Source organism: Melozone crissalis, unplaced genomic scaffold, assembly GCF_028551555.1.
Source record: "Melozone crissalis strain CALT ecotype California unplaced genomic scaffold, PUWL_Pcris_2 ptg000008l_1, whole genome shotgun sequence".
NCBI classification, from domain to species: Eukaryota; Metazoa; Chordata; class Aves; order Passeriformes; family Passerellidae; genus Melozone; species Melozone crissalis.
In genome coordinates this window covers 14,786,049-14,805,790 of record NW_026535786.1, presented here as the reverse complement: position 1 = coordinate 14,805,790, position 19,742 = coordinate 14,786,049, and the positions used below count along the sequence as shown (strand labels likewise).

At 36.2% G+C, this 19,742-nt stretch overlaps 1 protein-coding gene across 6 annotated transcripts in view; it reads left to right on the top strand.

The window, feature by feature from the left end:
- Positions 1-19,742, top strand: part of STXBP5L (syntaxin binding protein 5L) — a 180,739-nt gene that overhangs the window by 75,121 nt on the left and 85,876 nt on the right. For all 6 annotated transcript variants that reach the window (XM_054269701.1, XM_054269705.1, XM_054269702.1 and 3 more), the window contains exon 5: positions 15,013-15,147. In XM_054269701.1, coding sequence (XP_054125676.1) covers positions 15,013-15,147 — 135 coding nt within the window. The remainder of the gene's footprint in view (positions 1-15,012; positions 15,148-19,742) is intronic.

The window sequence follows — 19,742 nt, the reverse complement described above, 5'->3', positions numbered from 1 at the left end:
TCTTAGCACGTTCTTCAGTGTTAAGGTATGCTGGCACAGAGCAAGAGGAGCCTCTTAAGTGGGCAACTTTTAGAGCAGTTCTGTTAACTGTAACTCACTATTAATTAGAAATTTAAGATCTCAACTCCCACATTTGAGATCTTGCAGTATTTGAACAAGATGATTGAGAGTATTACTCCAAATGCTTGGAACAAATAAAAACAAACCAAACCCAAAACAACAAAAGAAAGAGAGTGTTTTTAAATAAGGTAACTTCTTGAGTCTGTATTCTTTCCTGACAGTAGGAATCTTATTTGCCTTACTGTATCTTTGCAGGGTTTTATGTCCTGTGTTAAGAGCATTTTAAATACTTTCTCTCTCCTTTTCAGATAAACCTCATCAAAATGACAGCAAGAGGCTATTGAGTGAACGCTGGTGACTGGCTGTGCAGTCACAGCAGTACCTGTGTCTGTTCATTTCTATTAGGGAACTTGTGGGCTAGTTAAAGTAGATTCTCTGTCTCACTGCCTGTTCAAGGAACTGGATTCCTGTGACAGCCTGCCTGCTCATAAATGAACCTCCTGGTTAAAAGTGTATAGCTGCAAACTCTATGTATGCAATTTCAAATGAGTCAGAGGCTGTCATCAAGCAAGGTTCTGTACAGTTTCACGGTCATGCTATACAATACAGATTCTGATTACATGGTGTGGTCTAGCATTCAACTATTGCAAAGAACCATAGAACCCAAATATAAAGCAATATTTCACCATAAAAACATGCCAGTTTCTGGAAAGGATGTAAATTTCCTCAGATTGATGATGGAAAAAAATGAGGAAACCAAAAGAAGCCATGCGATTGGCATTCGCTTCCACATCTTGATGAAGATTTTACAAAACATTCTTCTGGGGGTTTTTGTTTGGGTTCTTTTTATTGTTGTGGTTGGTTTTGGCAGTGGTTGGTTGGTTGGTTGGTTGGTTGGCTGGTTGGTTGGTTGGTTGGTGTTATATGTGTAGTGTGGTCTTGCATCAGCATTTGTCACTTTTGAAAGAGTAGTGCTCAAGGGTTTGAAACCCAATGTGTTCATGCAATTATTGAGCTTGAAAAGATTCCTGAAAGACAAAAGGCTGGAAAGATTCTTCAGTGAGACTGACCCTAATCTTGTTAATGTAATTATTTACCACATGCCTCTGTTCCTCTGTTAAAAAAAAAAAAACAAGCAACCAAACAAAAAAACAAAACAAACAAAGCCCCAAACAAACAAACAAAACCCCCAGAAAAGAGAAAAAACCCCAACAATAACAACAAAAAACAATAAATCAAACAAAAAACCCCCATTCTTTCTTCACATCTTATATCATGTTATAGAAAATTTCATAGTGCACTTGACCTGTAGAATCAATGCGAGCCATAAGCTCATCCTGGAAAATGTCATGCAGCCCAGCTGAAATGAAGACTGTCTTGGTTATAAAAAAAATCAAGTAAAAACATTTTGGGGTTTTTTGTCTTCAACACAGGTTAGCTGAACAATCAGCAAAGAGCAAAAATGCAAAAATTAGATTTGCTTATTGATACCAAGAATCAAGAGGTTTGAGTTGATAGATTTTTGAGACTGTGCAATCTACTGAAATAGAATGAAAATTCAATTGATCCTTAAAATTTTCTTTTTGATAGATATGTGAGCCTTCTAATGGAATGAAGCTGAAGGGACCTCCTCAGTCTGGTTCCCACAGTTGCACTCCAGAGAACTCAAATACCTTCCTTTCTTAAATGAGCAAGCTGATGATGTTTCACATTAAGGTTTGCTGATCCTTTATGATCCCAGGAAGAAAGGCACTCAAGGCCCTAGAAGTTAGCTATTCCAAATGCTATTTTTTAAAACTAGCACTACAAAGAATGGCAGAAGATCACAGGGAATCCTGCATCCCTGTAGATGCTGGGAGCCCTGAGCTGGGCATCATAACACAGGCCTTCAGTGAGCAGGTAATCCATTCATAGAAAGTGTCACCCCATTTTTGTCATCCAAGTTATTGTAGGATTTTTTGTAAGGAGACAGCTGTGTGCGTTATTCCTGCTATCAAACAGAAAGGACATAAACAGTAAAACTTCCTTCTGCGCTGTTGGTGCAACCACCACTTGGGAGCTGCCTGCAGGCTTCCCAGGGACAGCAGGCTGGCTGTGTCTGTGCAGCTTGGAGGGGTGCGTGCAGCCCCACACAGGCTGGAGACCGCGCTGCCCGTGCGGCCCCTGGTGCCTGCCTGGGGTCACCTGTGTGTGGATCCCCAGCTCCTCCACATGCAGCAGTCCCCAGCCAGGGCCTTGCACTCTTATGTAACTACTCAAGCTGAAATCCACTGTTTGCTCTGCAGGAAAATTGTTCCATGTCAGGTTTGGTTTTTGGGGTTTATTTTCACTACAAAAATCAAGATTCTGTGTTTTCCTTTATAATTTTTTTGTCTTCATTACCTTTTCTTTTCTTTGGGCCTTTTTCCTCATATCAATTCTCTTTGAGCTGATGATTCATCAAGGAAGCACATTCTAGATAGGGTCCCATCTGTGCTGTGGCCATTGACAATACCATTTTCATTTGTAATCTCTGCAGGAATATGTTTACTGATGCATTCAAAAATGGCATCTTCCTTTCATGTGGCTTCATCTTACCAGTGTTTGTGGTCTTGCTGTGATTGACTAATACACCCATTACACTTCTTCCCTGATGTATATCTAGCTGGCAGGGAATGTGCTGCTTTTCAGTGCAAGTCCTTAATAGTGGAAGCAAAGCAAGACAGGCAAAATTGAAATTATCTTCTTCCATCAATTGCGTATCATGAGCTCTAACCCAAAAGTGGAAGTTCTTTGAAGTTTGAGGCTGTGCCCTTTGCATTTTAAATTTAATTCAATTTCTTGTACTTAACTCATGCAGATTGTCCTTCGTCTCTAATATTGTGTCCCTCAGAGGTTTCATTAGTATTAGTACCAAGATCACTTGTGAAATTACAACAGCTGTAAAACTAATTCTTACGAATCTCTCAAATATCCAATCAAAAAATTTCCTTTTGCAGTAAAACCAAGTGTAAATCAGACATTAAAAATAGAATTTTATAGTGATTTTTTTTACAAGTGGTATATTGAAATTTTTCCTTTTGAAGGATAAACATTTTGAAGGACTTCAAACCTTGGTTAGTCTGTATTTTTAAGTATAGGTGAGCAAGTAGTAATAACATTACAGTCAGAACATCAGAGATAACATCATGGCTTAATTTCATCAGATTTAGTTTTTTGTGCTTACCATCTTGGGTGGGATTTGTAATGCAGCTGAGCCTTGGTGCCACTGCACAAAAAGTGCTGCAAGAGCTTAAGATGGCTATTCTAAAATCAGTTTGGTTTCTTTATGCTTAAATTACACAAGGGTAAATGAATGATCTACTCTAAATGAAGATCACTGAAGTCCTGGTCATATTTTTCATTCTAGAATATTAGAAAGATCTCTGTTTATATCCAGATCCAAAGTTGAATTTAAGAATCTCTTTTCTTTCTAAATGGTGGCTTTTAAAATCTTTCCCCAAAGTAACTTTTAGTCCATCAGGATTCTGCCAATATTATCATCAGTTTCATTTCAATTTAAAAAGTCCTTAGATGCGTAATGCCACAGTATCTGCTTTTGTATGTGTTTGTTAAACAAATTCTCTGAGGGCAAAATGCCTAATATGCTACATCTGAATAACTCTTAGAGTAGCAGCTGTCTTAAATAGCAGAAGGGCAAAAAACCCCTGAAAGATGGCTCAAACCAATCTCTTAACGCGTGCACACATGAAACCATCATGGCCCATAGAGCTGCTGGAGAAAAATGTGTAGCTGGCACAATTACCTGAGGACTTAACAGCACAGGGCCCTCTGACCTGACAAACCCCACTTTTCCAATCTACATCTTTCTTTGGGTCTCTCTGGCTGTAGTTTCTTCTATTATTTCTCTTAGAAAAAACCAATCTCTTCAAAATTAATTTTAAAAAAAGAATTTAAAAAAAACATTCTTGTGAAGTTTTACTTTTCCTCCAATAAGGAAGAAAAACATGTCCTGGTTTATTTAAATTTTGTCACCTGGCTACATGTGATTGTTTGCCTGGGTTTCTTCCTTCTGGAAAAGGTTCCTTAGCAGGAGATATAATGTTGCTATATGCTGTCAAACCTTGCATCATATACCGAACAGTGTGCTAGTTGTTTCTAATGCTTTGTAAAAAATAAAGCATTTTTGTCAGTGGATTTATGCTTTTTTGAGAAAACACAGGGTAACATGTTCTGTTGTTTTCACATAGCAGCTATGTTGCCAAATTGCTCTGAGGCCAGGTTTGGATAGCAAAATTTAAAATACATGCTCACAGTTATGCATTGAACAGCTGTTTCATGGTTTCAGTCATAACAAATGAGAGGCCCAATACTGTAATACAAAAATGCATCATATTAGACAACAGAAAAAAAAAAGTATTTTAAAATGTATGCAAGTTCAAGCAGCATAAACAGTCTACGCTGTCAGTCGGAATTTTCTTGTTACAGTTATAATGTAGATCTGGGAATTACATGGTTTTCTCTTTTGAAGTTTTCAAATTAGAGTTTTGAGACATCTTTCAGAGTTCTGTTCAGATCTTTCCTTTGACCTTTGTTAGATTAGATTTCCAGTCATTTCTTAGAGCAGTGAAGAGCAGTCACCCATTCAGTTGCAGTAAGTAATTTGGTTCTTGGAAATCACACCACCTCTTTTCTGCCCAGACACGTGTCAGCTTCGAGCAAGAACCCAATGCAATGATTTAGGATACTTTTCCTTCTGTCACAATAAACTCTGGGCATTATTCCAGTAAATCAGAAATAGAGCTAGTAATGTCAGTGTTGAGATTATATCATTAAACAGTACATGAGCAGGAAGAGAAGAGAGACTGCAGATTGCAGAAAAACAAGGACCATTAATCACAGAGTCCCTGTCTACTGAAGCGCAACAAATGAGAACAGCTGGTCTCCAATAAGTCTACATGATTTTAATTGATGGAAGCTGTTAAGGAAAAAAGCGTGCATACAAAGAAAAAGCATACACATGTAAAATTATTTTTTCTTTGAAGTCAATTTCAGTATCTCAGTCTTATCCTGATTTTAGAGTTCATTCAAAATAACTTGATTGATATTGATATAAAATTGAGTTTAAACTTATTTTGGTAAGAATGGATGATAAACACAGATTTCTGTATGCTGCAGCTAGCAGAGGGGGGAAATACTAACATATCTTTGGTTTACTTTTCTAACAGCTCTGTGAAGTCAAGCTGTTAAACAAAAGACAAGTTTCAACCTTTCATCTTTAAGCTAGGTCCCAGTTTACTTTTTTGTAACTATGAGATTAGAAACCAAAAACTGCATTTTTGATTTATGTATTCAATGTTGGATGAAGGGATGAGAGAAACTCTACCCTTAGGTGTTTGGGTTTTTTTAATGCAGATGCTACAAAATCAATGAAATAAATACATCAAAAACTTTCTCTTTTGAGAACATCATCCTCCTGTTCCAGCCTTTGTTATTTAGCTTTCTTTCATTGCTAAGTAACTTACTGTGGCTCTTACTGTGCTCTGTATTGCCCATCACTGTCACTGTGTTTGGTATTACTGCCTCATTTTTACTTAACCTTCAAAGAAATTTATGAAGGACAAGTGAAGTATTACAAATATGAAATAGTGATTTCACAAGCCAGTAGACAAGAGAAAAATCATGTACGTTGTCTTTCCCCTGAAGATGAGAGCAAGAGTCTGTTTTTCAACCCTGTTTCATTAATTTGCTCACCTCACTGATTTTGTGGAACTTTTATTCTCATTTTTGTTGTGTAATGACCTTGAGTCAGCATCAGAAACAAATGAAAAGTCAATGAAAAGTATGCTGTTTTCTTCCAGCCTCTTTTTCTATTTAAGGAAATGTGTTTCCATGTAATTTCCTTATCTCTTTCTTTTGGGATCAAGTGTTCATGTTACACCTATTCGATCCATGGCATTGCTGTTGTGTAATACTAAAGATCTAGGCAGGGAGAAAGTGTCACTGTCAGTGATCCTGCTCCTACAGGTAAGACCTCCAATGAATTTGCAGTCAAAACCATAAAAGGGAGTTGACAAAAGAGCGTGTCTCTTTGCTGTGCATTTGCCCAAGAGGAAGGAAAGTAATTTTCTGCCATTCTGAAAATGAAACAAGTTATCTGTAGCACAGGCTACCAAAGCTGTACATCCCATTGCACACCAGGATTTCAAGAGTGACTTCTAAGTTGTTCTTGAACTCCAATAATGCCCATAACTTGCTGCAGTGCTACTGCAGATGGCCTTGGAGTTTTGAGGGTGGGAATTTCAGTGCCTGTATCTCATAGGAAGTTATAGTGCAGCTGTCTTTTTGTATATGTTATGGCATGTTGGACAGACCAGGGTGACCTTTTGTGGAGTTGTAAATAAAAGAAAGAAAGAAATAAAACTGGGGAAAACCAAAGATCCTGTGGCATGCTGTAGACTTTGACTGTCCTTGTAAAGACTTCATAATGACCTCATAAGATTTTATCTAAATACATAGATTAACTCTTCATTCAAGAGAAATCTCTGGGTTTACTAGTTAATCAAATTGAACGCATCTAATGTATTTCTGAACATGCTTTTTCTGATTTGTTCTAGGTTCTTTTAAGTTAACTGCTTGTAAATAATTTATGTTGACACCCATTGCAAATGTTCATATAGTTGCTACACTGATGTCCTTTGACATGAGCATTACCTAAAACAAGTATTTTTAAATGCTGTAAGCTATTAACTACAGTTGTGGTTGCAAAGTCATTTTAAATACTAAGTGCACAAGTCAAGAATGGGCCTAAATTCAGGCTTTTAGGGTAATTTCCCCTGTCCAGAATGTTTACACAGAAAGTTCTGGCTTTTGCAGAAACATAGAAACAGCCTACTTTTATTCTCAATTTTTTTAACAGAAAAGAAGGGGGAAAAGAAACACAATGTACTATTATTAGTGCTTTACCTTGAATTTTGTATTTTCATTTTTAACACTTTAAAGGATCAGTCCCAATTTCTAAAAAACAGAATGCTTCAAAATGTGCTAATAGATCCAATGAAAAAAAGACACAAAACTAAAATATCTTGGGAAAGAAATTGTATTCCAGCTGCATTTCTTAAAACTTTATGGGCGTTTCTTTGGGGGTCTTTTGTGCTTCTTGTATTCCTGTTTCTTATTCTTGTAAGTTTCTTATGTATAATATTTCAAGTAAGGAACACCATGAAAAATACTTGTATCTTAAACACTTTGAAAGCAGCAGTGGACCACCAGCCAGATGACATATCTAAATAATTGGATGGAAAATAGCTGCATAAGCTTTTTTGTTTTGTCAAAATAAATGTGTTAGATATCTCAGCACTATTTAAGCCTATTGGCCTTAAATGAAACTCTAAAGTGAAAATGTTTTCTTAACATTTCTTCTACATAGAATTTGAAGACATTGAAGTGGGGGTGGGGGAGAGGAGAGGAGGATGTCTTAATTATATGTAAGATGTTCAAAATAGCTAGAAGTATACTTTGCTTAGGATAATTTGTATTAAAATTATAGTTTAGAGGTGGAATCCTGATTTGTTGTACTCAGCATTTGTAGAGAATCTCCCATCATTGAAATTCTTTAAATCAAGAGGTGTCTTACAGTAATTTGTTCTAGCTCAAGTAGTAGTTAATTTGAAGAAATCAGATTAAATCAGTATTAAACAGAAGAGAGGAATCTTAGAGGTTCATTTCCTACATTCCAATCCACAAATTAAATTTTTGCTGTTGTACAAGCAGCAGTGACTGTGATGAATACTTGTATCTAAACCAGTATAAAACAAAGACAAATAAAACTGCTCTCTGGACTGATTGGGTAAGATGAATAGTCTGAGATACCAAACTTGAAAGGAACATTGAGAAGCAGAAGCCTAGAAAGTAACTATTACCACTGCCTTGACTCCATTTTTCATTCATGTTTCTTTTTAAGGAACATGTATGAGATTGCCTCATGTAAAGCATTTTATTTTACTGTCTTACTTTAAAACATTGATCTCTACAGATAAGAGGTGTAAGCTCAAGTAATGTCTTCAGGTGATCCTACTGTCTGCAGGTATTGGTTGTTCAGTCAGGAAATAGGCACAGTGGTATGTGAGCTAAATGATGACTTGTTTCACAGTTTTCAATTGTAAATAGTTTGTGACTTTCATTATTAAGTTAAAATTTATTGGTAGAGATGACTCATGGAGTATTTATAAACAGAATAGTCACATTCAGCTCTGAATTTGGTGGAAAAATGCAATTAAGGTTTAGTTCTTACCTTTCTCATTAGATAGATACTCTTCATCTACCCAGTCCTGTCATCACCTTTATTTGCAGTGGATGCACTATAACCTTAAAACCACAAATATTTGTGCAGTCTGTATAGCACTCTGGAAAAAATCCAGAGACAGAATTGTTAGTGCAGTATTTTGAGAATATAATTTGGCTTAATATTCCTCTTACATCCAGATATTCCTAAATAACAATGGGGTTTATCCCATGTTATGCTGTCACCAGGATGCAGTGCAGTTTGTGTTCAGGGTGTTTTTCTCTCTACTTCACTTTCTTCTATGTAAGTAATTAAAACATAAAATAAGACAGATCAACTGATTTTAATTCAAATTAAAGGTTGACTGTTGCTAGCAGAAAATATATGTGAAAGAGATTTTTCTTATTTTAAATTTAAACTAAACCACATTATTTAAAAAACAGGTTGACTACAAGTATCAATCTCAAAGGCATGTTTGGTTCATTCATTTTCCACTAGGATCTGTGTGTTCAGGACTGGTAGAAATTTTTGAAATTATCTTATATGGTATTTTGGGAATCTAGTGTGAATAGGAGAAATACTCATGTTGTGATTAGTATCACCAAGACCCTGAAAGGAAGGAACTCTCCAGATATGTTGAACTGCTCTCTATTTCATTTGGCTCTTAGTCAGCCAGTTAGTAATTTAAAGTATTTCCTCTGCTCTTACATTGGCCCTACAGACTTTGCATACTCTGCAAGTAAGTTAAAATGAGAGTTGAAGTCAAACATTGGAACTCATAATAATGGAATTCATCTTGGGTTTCTGCCTTCCTAGGGCTTCCCGGTATATAACAACACCCCCTGTAGCAGAGGAAATGTTGTTATTACTACGCACAGACCCAGTTCACATCTATCTGGGGAACTGCACAACCATCTGCTGAAAACACATCACATCATGTGGATGGCAGACTGCATGAATTGCTGCTATTGTTTATTGTTACATGTCTTACAGTGCTGATGAGCTCCAAATTTATATATAGACCAGGAAGAAGATTAAATACCTCCAGAGGCCAAATAGCTCATCATTTACTTTCTTTGCTAGATCTGCTGGAAACTACCATTTCTTTCATTGTCAGTAGCTTTAACCTGTGCTTCTGTTTAGGCACTTCAGGTCAGCTACAAATTACTTTGCCTGAATATCTCGCCAAATCTTCCTGTGTCCATTTGGTGACTTAAAGCAATAATCTCAGCTTGAATATCCTCTACTAAACTGATGGAGAAGTAACCTTACACTTCCTGAGAGTAGTGGGTAGCTAGAAGCTACCTCAGTCCATTTTCAACCCCTGGAGCAGGTGTGCTTTATTTTGTAGCACTTTTGTTAAAAATTACTAAAATATTAAGGGAGTGTGAGGGAAGAAAATAAATCATGTGAAAATAATTTGTGCTTGCTGCTGGAAGGAGAAGAGGACTGATACAAAGTCATGAACCCCCCTCAGCAGCTGTAGTTTTTTTGTTGGAGTGAAGAAATCCTGCAGAAGTCAGGAAGGGAAGGGCTTATGCAGTGATTTTCCCCTGTAGTGAATATTCACTGAAGGCTGCACAGGCCACAGAGATTCTTCCTCTCTAGAAGAATCCTTTCAAAGAGCTGCTTTCAAAGAGGACCTGACATAACATTGGCAAGTACCAGGGATGCTGCCCAGTCTATCAGGTGGCAGTGCCAAGAGAACTGCTCTTGGGAATACCCAGCTGAAGGAAATAGCATGAATCAGTGGGCAGTACTGAAAGCACGAGCAGAAAATCCCTGGAGTCAGGAAAAAACCCATGATCACTGCAGTGAAAAGGTAGACTTCTGATAGCCATAACCTTCTTCAGAAGGTGATCAACTTTCTCAGCAGCTGAATTCGTCCATGCTGGAGCAACTCACTGTAAATTGGGTGTAAGACAATGGCAGTCCCTTAGGAGTCCTGAGAGCAGAAGGCTGGGCCAGGACCGTGACTGGCGTGTCCTGCAGCTACTGGGCTTGCTTCCTGTCAGCTACTCATGTTCCCAAGGTACTGCTCCCTCATGTTTTATCTCCCTCTTTTCCTGTAAATTTGTGAGATTTCCATGTTTCCTGAGAACCTGGACTCCGTAGATTATTTTGGTAGGATTCTGAAAGGGAGCTTAAGCTAATGGGCTTTTTCTGTAGGAACTTATAGAAACAGAACTCTGAGAGTCAGTGCTGGGCATAAGGAATACACAGTCTCTGTGCTTGTTCATATTTAGGATTATCTGTATAAAGGGGAAAGCCATAGTGTAAATTCAATTGCATTTTTGATGTCTATGAATGCACGACTAAATAATTAAATTGGAATAACTGTTTCTCATTTTGACAAAAATGCAATTTACTTTCCACCCTTCAGCAGGTCTTCCCACTCACCACCAGCAATAGTGTTCCAGGAAACTTTTCATGCTAAAAATAGAAAAAACAAAAATAACGTAGCAGAGGCAGAATGAAGTGCTCTCAAAATTATATTTTCTTTTTCCTAGAGGAATACAATTAACAAAATAAAGATTATTTTAAGTAATCTGAGAGTTATTACTAATACTTTAGAGGCTATAGCATTCTAAATTATTTTAACATTATAGTATTCTAATATGCAGTGAATTTTTGGCCATGGTTGTTAGACTTTAGAGTTCTGAAATTTTCTGAAAAACATACCTTTTCAAGATTTGCTAGTCAGAATATATTCCTTTCTAAAATAAAGTTCAGTGTTTTGACAATGCCTCTTTCTGTTATTCCATTATATCTCTTTTTTACTTACATAATTTATGTAAATAATATGGGAGTTTTTTTAGGACCATTGCAAAATAGTTTTCCTTACTAAATTCCAATTTAAGCATTTTAGTTAGTACGTCTGATTTTTTAAAAATTACTATATCCTACAGAATATTCTATATCCTGGTTTGTCATTTGGAAAAAAATATAAGATGTTTCAGACTGTTCTGGCAGAGTAGAAACACCTTTTTCTGTATCAATTCATCAATTTTTCTCTATTCCTTGTAATGATCCATAAGATTTATATTGTCGTTTGCTGCTAAGAATGTACAATATCCACATTTCTGGCTGACTTTCTGTAAAGTGATCAACAATGAGAAAATCCTCAAGTTTTCATTTAATTTTGTTGCATATTATCTGAATCAGATTGACAATCTGATTAAACTTTGTCAGAAGCACTTCATACTGACATAATTCAGTACAACCCCTAACTTCTTAAAAAGAAAAATAGCCTTTCTTTCTTTCTGGCTTATTGACTCGTTTTTGTAATGGCATCAAAAGACATCTTAATTTGCTTGTGGGATATATGACTAATAGAGTCATATAATAGAATACCTTTCATCCCCAATGAAAACTGCAGTATGAGACTTCATTGTTTTCTCTTGAAGAAATCGTTATGTAATTTCAGTACTTACTGAGATGGAAGATGTTCATTAAAAATCTGAGTCTTGCTTCAAAGCTTCCAAGCCTCAAGTCAAGTTAATATTTTCTGTAGAAGAGAAAAGACTATAATATATAAAGCAGTTTGAATTTCATTTACATAATGTAAAATAAAACTACTTTAGAGAAGTGCAGAGTTTTAGGAGAATATGAAAATCATATGGGTTTGTTTGGCGAAGCCTAACAATATATTGTATTAGAATGCCTAGTAATTCCCAAACTCTAATAGGTTTGTTACATACCTGGATTGCCTTTAAGGAAGTGCTATTTTCTTATAAGCTCAAATATTCTAAAAGGTTTCATAATGACATTTATGCACTTCATAATGTTTAATAACAGTTTGGGTAAACAATAAAGATTCATGGGGTAGTTTTCATTGTGAAAGGAAGAGCATGCAGGATACTTTCTTACCTGGCTGTCCTATACATTTGGCAGAGCAAAATGATATTTAAGAGGAAATAGTTGGGCTATTAGAAAACAGTCATGGCTGTGGTGCTTTTCTTTCTATCCTTTAGCAATACCTAATTCTCTTTTGGCCCTTCATATTGTGCATCCAGGCTTAGTAGTGACTGGTGTCTGGGATTTCAGATAGGTCAGCAAGATATTAAATCTAGTAACTTATGGCCTAACTACTTTTTGTTAGTTACTACATTAGTCTGATTTTTCTCTTGCTATAGAACCTTGTTTTTAAATCATTATGTTCTTGAAATTTTAAACCTAAGGCAGGCAAATGGAGGACATGCAGCATCTGGGAATGCAGACACCCACTTTGTCTGCTGGTTGTTGTGGCAGTGTGTCCTAGAAACTATGACATGGAAGCAAATCTCAAAAAAGATGAAAAGCAGCCCAAAGCAGCCTCAAACAGTGTGTGAGGTGATGTTGAAACTTTATTCATAATCAAAATGTTGAATTCATTCTTGCACATGGGAGATCAAGTTTTCTGCAGTACCCTGTAGTGGCTTGTGCTTGGGTTTAACAGAGGACTGAAAAATTGCTTTGTCCTAGGTGGACTTGAACCTGCTTAGTCTGATGACACTACTGCAAGAATTTGGAGTAGCAGCATTCAAGTCAAGTAGGGCTCACTTTGGAATTTAGGATTCTTTTGTTAGTGACTACACAGCTACATTTTCAACACTTTCAAGCCAAGATTATCTCCTCTTCCTGTAATTTAACAGTTTACTGCAAACAAGTGTTGGGTGATCTTCAACATGAAGTGATTAAGAGGGTTTATTAGCCACAGAAGTTTCTTATGGGACCTAGCAAAGCATCCATACGCTTTGCAGTGCAAGATAGGCGAGTAGAGGTAGCACAGAAATGCAAGAAATGAAACAACAACAACCAAAAAATGGACTAAATATGAATTTAACCAGAAGTGAAGGAAATGGTGCACCAGAAGAGAAAGCAAAAGAAAGAGAGTTGTTTAAAGGAAAAGGATCAGGAAAGATGTGAACAAAACTTCCCATTTGAAACTATAAAGCCAAAAGGGCAATTGCTTCCTGGCATCTGTTATGAGCAGAGGAATAAAGCTCATAGCTTGAGCTCTATCAAGAATTATGTAGGTGGCATATATCTACTGCAGTTGTTTCTGTTGGATCTTTGTTGGTCTGACTGTATCCACAATATCAGTATTATGTTGCTGCTTGAAGGCATATTCAGTTATGCCTTCTAAAATATAGCTCCCATTCTCAAAGCAATTCTCTTGAAAATGCTGGTGCTCTTTCCCCTGAAAGCTCTGGAATTATTGCCAAAATTATACAACTGATGGCAAAATTTAGCCCTGTATAGCAAAGGCTATCTCATATTTAGGCCTCACTTTAATCAACAAAACAAGATTTCTGTGAAGTGTAAGCCTTATTCTATGATTCCACAATAATTTTCTCCATAAATTACAAATGTGACAACTCCATATTTCAACTGTATTCAATCCAGTGTAATGCATAAGTACAAAAAAAGTAATTTTCCTCACTTGAATGAATCTAGCATTAAATGTACTGACAGTTTTTAGATACTTGAAAAACTATGAACTATGCAAATACTGAGTATAATCTGTTTGGAACCTTTCTGTTTGTTGAGAGTATTTTACAGGGAATCATTACATAAAGTATATTTAATTGGTATAATTATTGATCAATTCCTTAAAGAGTGGCAAATGCTCTACGCAGAGGACTTTACTTGACTGAGAGAGCCAAATTACTGAAAGATTGCCAACACCCCCTCACTCCTTTATAATAAATTCAAAAAATTACTATACTATAAGAATTAATTTTTTATATGCATGCTTTCAAATACTGTATGTACTTTTGTGGTGGTTGAAGGTGCTAAGGAAAAAAAAATTGAGTTTGTATATAATAGCCAGAAATAGCCTGTTTGTGGAACTGAGTGATAAATATAATAATGTGTCACATACCAAGCAAAATACCTGGTTTTTTGACAACATTTACAAGTCTGTACCATAAGGTTGGATTAAGTTTCAGTCTCTGTAGGTAGCATGCATTCACTTACATTTTAGTAGCAAATGTTTTCTCATCTCATAGATTTAGTTTTGTTTTAGTGTGTGTAATATCTATATGATATAAAAGTAACCTGAACCTACTCATTTGTCATCTGTGGAAACTTTTATGTATTATCATGAGAAATTGTCATGACATCTTTCCAAGCTAATGTAGCACTTTTTCATCACATTGTAATGAGTGTAGGGTTCAATGTGTCTGTGGTAGTTCAGTTTTGATAAATGCTCTTATCTAAGGCCCTGCTCTTCCAGATGGCAAATAAATGAATGTTTTCTTGTGTGAATTATGGTATTTTTCTTCTGTTGTGCAAAACATGAATTCCACTGATGTCCACAAAACTCTGTTTGACTGGATAATCTGCTTATTCTGAGAAAGGATATAAGAAAGCCTTCCTTCAGAGTCTTGAATACTATAAAGTGCAATTTACATACTCATGGAGATAGATAGACTTAATTCAGTGCTCAGGTGATGGTTCTCTTTTGTCCTGGCCTTAATATCGGCAAGCAGGATGGCCCTGTTTTGTTTCATGTTCTCTTTTATCATTTTCCTGGAGGTGACCCCCAGAACCTGCACATTCCTCAGAATGCCTTCTGGGCACGTTTTTCTCAAGTTATAAAATGGAAAGAATAATTCTTTCAGCTGCAAAAGTGTTAGAAAATATTGTTAATGTGGTATTCAGTCACTTTTATTTTGTTGTTTTGTGTTTTTTTTCTTTTCTAGGATTACTTACTGCCATCTACCTTTCCAGAGTAAATGGCTTTATGTTGGAACAGAGAGAGGAAATACACACATTGTAAATATTGAGTCCTTCATTCTTTCTGGATATGTTATCATGTGGAACAAGGCAATAGAACTGTAAGTGCAGATTTATTTTTTTTTCATTTGTATGTGTGGTCACTTTCATAGCTGTCTTAAATTTAATTTTTAAGACTTATTTGGTTTTTCAAATACGACCAGGTCTTTTGAAGCCTTTAATTTCAGTGAATGCATTTGCAGTATTAAGTGGTTTTTTTACAGGACATTAGGAATCAGATTTATGTTGGAGACCTTAATTATATTTCATATAAAAGAAAAAAATAATGGTGTACTGTTTAACTATGAAGTTCCATGAAATACAGAAAGTCTTTAATCACTAAAATTCAGATTTTGCTACTTTTATGAGGAAAGCTTGATCTCCATCTCCTCCATCCTGTGAAGAGAATAATGGAGGATATCTGCCCTAAGATTCTACAGAGAACTTTTCTTCATTGAGCTGCGAAATCATTTAGATGAGAACGGACAGGAGGAGGTCTCTAGACCAAGCCTCCTGCTCAACACAGTGAGAATTTGAAGGTTAATTCAAACAGATCAAAACCTGATTAAGTGATAGGAAATATAATGAGTGCCTATTAAATGATAGTTCTCTAACAAGCTAAGCAAGGTGCCTGTGTTTTGGGTATGAAATGGAAAGAGACATACAAAAATCTGGGATGCATTTATGCTTCCTGCAAGTAAAAGCCTTGACAGAAATGAAAAATTCTTTCTCTGCTGGTCCCTCTGTGAAGTTCCAGCAAGAGGAACTTCTATGGGAAAGCTCAAAGTACTTCTTGCAGTTTCTGAGACATTTGTTTCATGTTGTGAGGGACCTGTAACCTCTGATAGTAAACTGAAATATACTGATCTCAGTGAACCAAGAGAACAGTCAGTAAGAACAGGGTTATAGGCCTGCAGTGTAACCCCAGTTCTCAAAAATTCCTTCCTTTCTTTTCTCTCTATTATTATTATTATTATTATACTAATCACTCTGTCCCCCAGGTTGAGCTGATGCCTCATTTTCTTTCTCCCTCTCTGCCCTTACCAAACTTCATAGGCACAGTTGTAAAAATCTAGGTTTACCTTCAAAAGGCATAAAACCAAGGATTCAAATAGCAATCAGGATTCAGTCTGCTGGTAAATCTTTCATCCAGATCTCAATTTTGGAATGTTTGCTTGTTCTGCCCCTGTGGGACTGCTTGGCTCTGGTTAGTAGTTTTGGCTGCAAAAAAGTACTGCTGGAAAACATGGTTTCCACCAGAGTATGATCATTTTGATGAGTTATTCAGGTGGAAAGTATCCTATTTTTTTTCTGTTTCTCACTTTGTTTTGGTGACATTGACATATTGGAGGGCTTTTTAAGTCCTCTATTTTAGAATGTCTACATTTACTGCATTGAGTAGATAATGTCTTTAAGTTTTTGGGAACAACATGTTTTCATTTTGTGTGCACTTGTAATTTTCTTTCCTCCAGAAATTATGATGTTTCAATTCTATAGGGAAATAGATCCAAAAGTTTTTTTATGGACTGGAAGCCTTCCACCAGGCTTCCCTTTCTAATTATTTTAAAATTCTTCTGGATAAATGTTTTAAAATTATTTTAGTGGCCACAACAAACATTTTTCATGAAAGCAGAGTAGAATGATGCCCCCCTTTCTATGTAGAAAATAAGGGTTGCTTTCTTACAAGCTTCACAACTGATTTTTTGACATAGGCTAGATGCTGTGCAATATGCTCCCTCTCTAGAACCTTCAAGGAAGCAAGCAACCCCTCCTAACTATCTTCTTTGTATTTTCTATGCAGGAAAATATCTAGAATTTCAAACTTTTCTCTTTCCATAAGTTGTAAAAGGTAATGACAACATAATAAACATAGACTTTGTTGCCTCAAGTACTTAGAGGTGCTGCATGGTTACCAAAATGGGTTCTTCTTCTAAACAGCAAGTTTGCCATGTACTGTTTTGTTGAAGGGTGAGCACAGAGGTATTGAATGAGGTATTCATTCACTACTGCTTCTAGTTCTGCCAGTCTTACAAGGATAAATTGATCCATGTAAGCTGTGTGCTTCTCTAAAGCTCCATCCTTTCCATCCAATCTTACCATGTACTCCTTGATATGGAGTGGAGGAAGTTGTCCTTGTCAATCTTTTGCAAGTGGACAGGGGATCCCATGTGTCTCCAGATTAGTTTCTCTGTATTAGAGGAGGAGGCTGGTGGGAATAATTGTGATGTTTGCCACAGCAGCCACCTTTATAAATGCTACAGTCCCTCTGAAGTTGAAATTGGGTGACTCAGTAAAGTAATTTGAATGCTCTCTGGTAATAAATTCTGATGTCTCTTCCAGTACTGTTGCTTTCCTGCACGTAAAATGGAATGTAGATTAGCTTTTAGAGGAAATGTTATTACCTTTAAATGTACTTCATGGGGATGAACTTATGACTGTAGACTTTCCTTTAGAATAGTACTGAGAAAAATGTTTGAAAGAACACTTTTATTTTGGGCCATGGGCATGTTCTGATTTGATTATATTTTTAATCTCCACATTATTTTCATATAATTTTTGCATATTTTTCACATTTTAGTATTATAGAATCATAAAATAATTCATGTTGTAAGGCTTCTCTAGAATTTCCAAGACCAACTTCCTGCTTACAGTAAAATCAGGTTGTTCTGGGCTGTATGAGTTCACAGGGTCTGTTGATGTTAGGTGCTTTCAAAGACAAAAGAAAATAGGGAAATATATGTATGTAAAATTCAGGAAAATCTTCAACCTTACCAAGAACGTAAAGGGCAATGATGCTCAGAACATTACGTTAAATTCTGAGTCAATGATAACATTTCAGAGTCTGAAGGTTAGCTTGAAGATGTTACAATTCTCTATAAAGCTTGGAAGGAAAGGGATTACCTTTGGTGCAATCATGTCTTTCAAGCTTATTGGCAAGGAAAGACCAGTAAAAGCCATTGCTCTGCTGCTGTATTCAAGTCCTCAGCTTAGATTGAGGGTTTATAATTAAAATTTTAAGCGTGTCAAGCTTGTGTATCATCTGCTCTAACAAGCCTTAAGGAGTTCATCCCTCTTCATGCAATTCTCATCCAGTTTCTAAAACTGAAGGTCTACAAACGTAACTTCTCTTCCTTTTAATTGCCCCCTCTTACTTTTCACTAATTTGTATGTACTTCTAATGAAGCCTCCATGTAACCCTCATCCTCAGAAACAACCAAATAGTTTGTCAGTGAGGCCTATCAAATGCCTGCAAGATTTTTTTTTTGTAACAATGATTCTGTTGCAGTGAAAGACTGAGGTGAAAAGGCTTGGTAGTTTGAAGACTTGAAGGGGAAACCAGTTTAAATGCAACATCTTTAGACTTTGCATATGATGCAAGAAATCTGATCATATTGTCCTGCACAGCTACTTTTACTTACAAAGTTGACATTTGGTGCAGAGGGCTTTTTTGTGATTTTCTTGTCTACTTTTGTATCTGAAAGATCTCTGGAGCACTATTTTTTTGAGTGATAGTGGTTTTATGCCATATTCAGAAGCATTTAGTGGAGATACATGTCAAAAAGATGATTGCAATATATATTTCATCATAAGCGACTATCGGCTTCTCTTAGGAGAGAACATTCAGTGAGTTTAAACAGAACCTAGTGTTAGTTAGAAATTAAGGCCTGAACAGATAATAATGCAAAGGAAAGAGATTTTTTTTTTCTTTTATTTTTTCATTCTTTTCTTTTTTAGATTGTTTTCAGAACTGAATCGTAACCAATTCTGGAAGTTACAGGAAAAATTTCCTTCTTAAATTATCTGCACTGTCTGTGTCTCAGTGGACCTGTCCTTGAACAGAGCTAAGAAAAAACACAAGCATATGGGTAGCAATTCTTGTCTCAGCCATTTCTATCATCTCATGCATCATCAATACTTCAGGCCACAATAAAGCAATCTTCTCAGCTAAGAATGAATAAATCAAAACTTTTTCACTTGTCATTTCTCTGTCATATAGCAGAGATAGTCCTTTGCCAGAGGGGTTTGAGGCTCATGATACTGTTTGGTTTTCTACTCTCTAATAAGCAAACAGTTTATCTCTTTTCCTTCCAAATGTTTGGAAACAGCTTTGGAAGAGAAAAATAGTCAATGAGCCCAGCATGTCTCCATTTGCTCCAACTACAATGAGATCAATTTTCACAGCATGATCATACATTTGGGAAAGTCATCTAGTGTTGGAAAGGAAAAGAAGGTCTTTATATGTCTCCTCTGAACTCCAAAAATGAAAAATATGCATTATAAGCCCCCAGTAAGATTCCAGTGTTTTAACACCCCACTATTTAATGAATGAAACTTGCCAAAATTTATGGGATTTGAGAGGTGAAAGAATTGGGCAGACTGGAACTGAACTATGACAGAGCCATAACTTGGTATCTCCTTTCTTAGCCCTTTGTTTGCCCATCCCCATTTTCTAAAATGGAAACTCAGAGTCAGTAGATCCACAGCAGTGAGGGAAAGCAGTGGATGTTTTCTTTCTTTTCCCCCTCTCCTAACTGCTTCTATCACTTTATAACACCAGGTTTTTATCCTTCTCAGAAATCATTACAGTACTCCAATTGTGCAGGCTATTTTTTCTTTCAAAAGGAAAATGGTTTTGATTTGATTCTATTTTGTCATA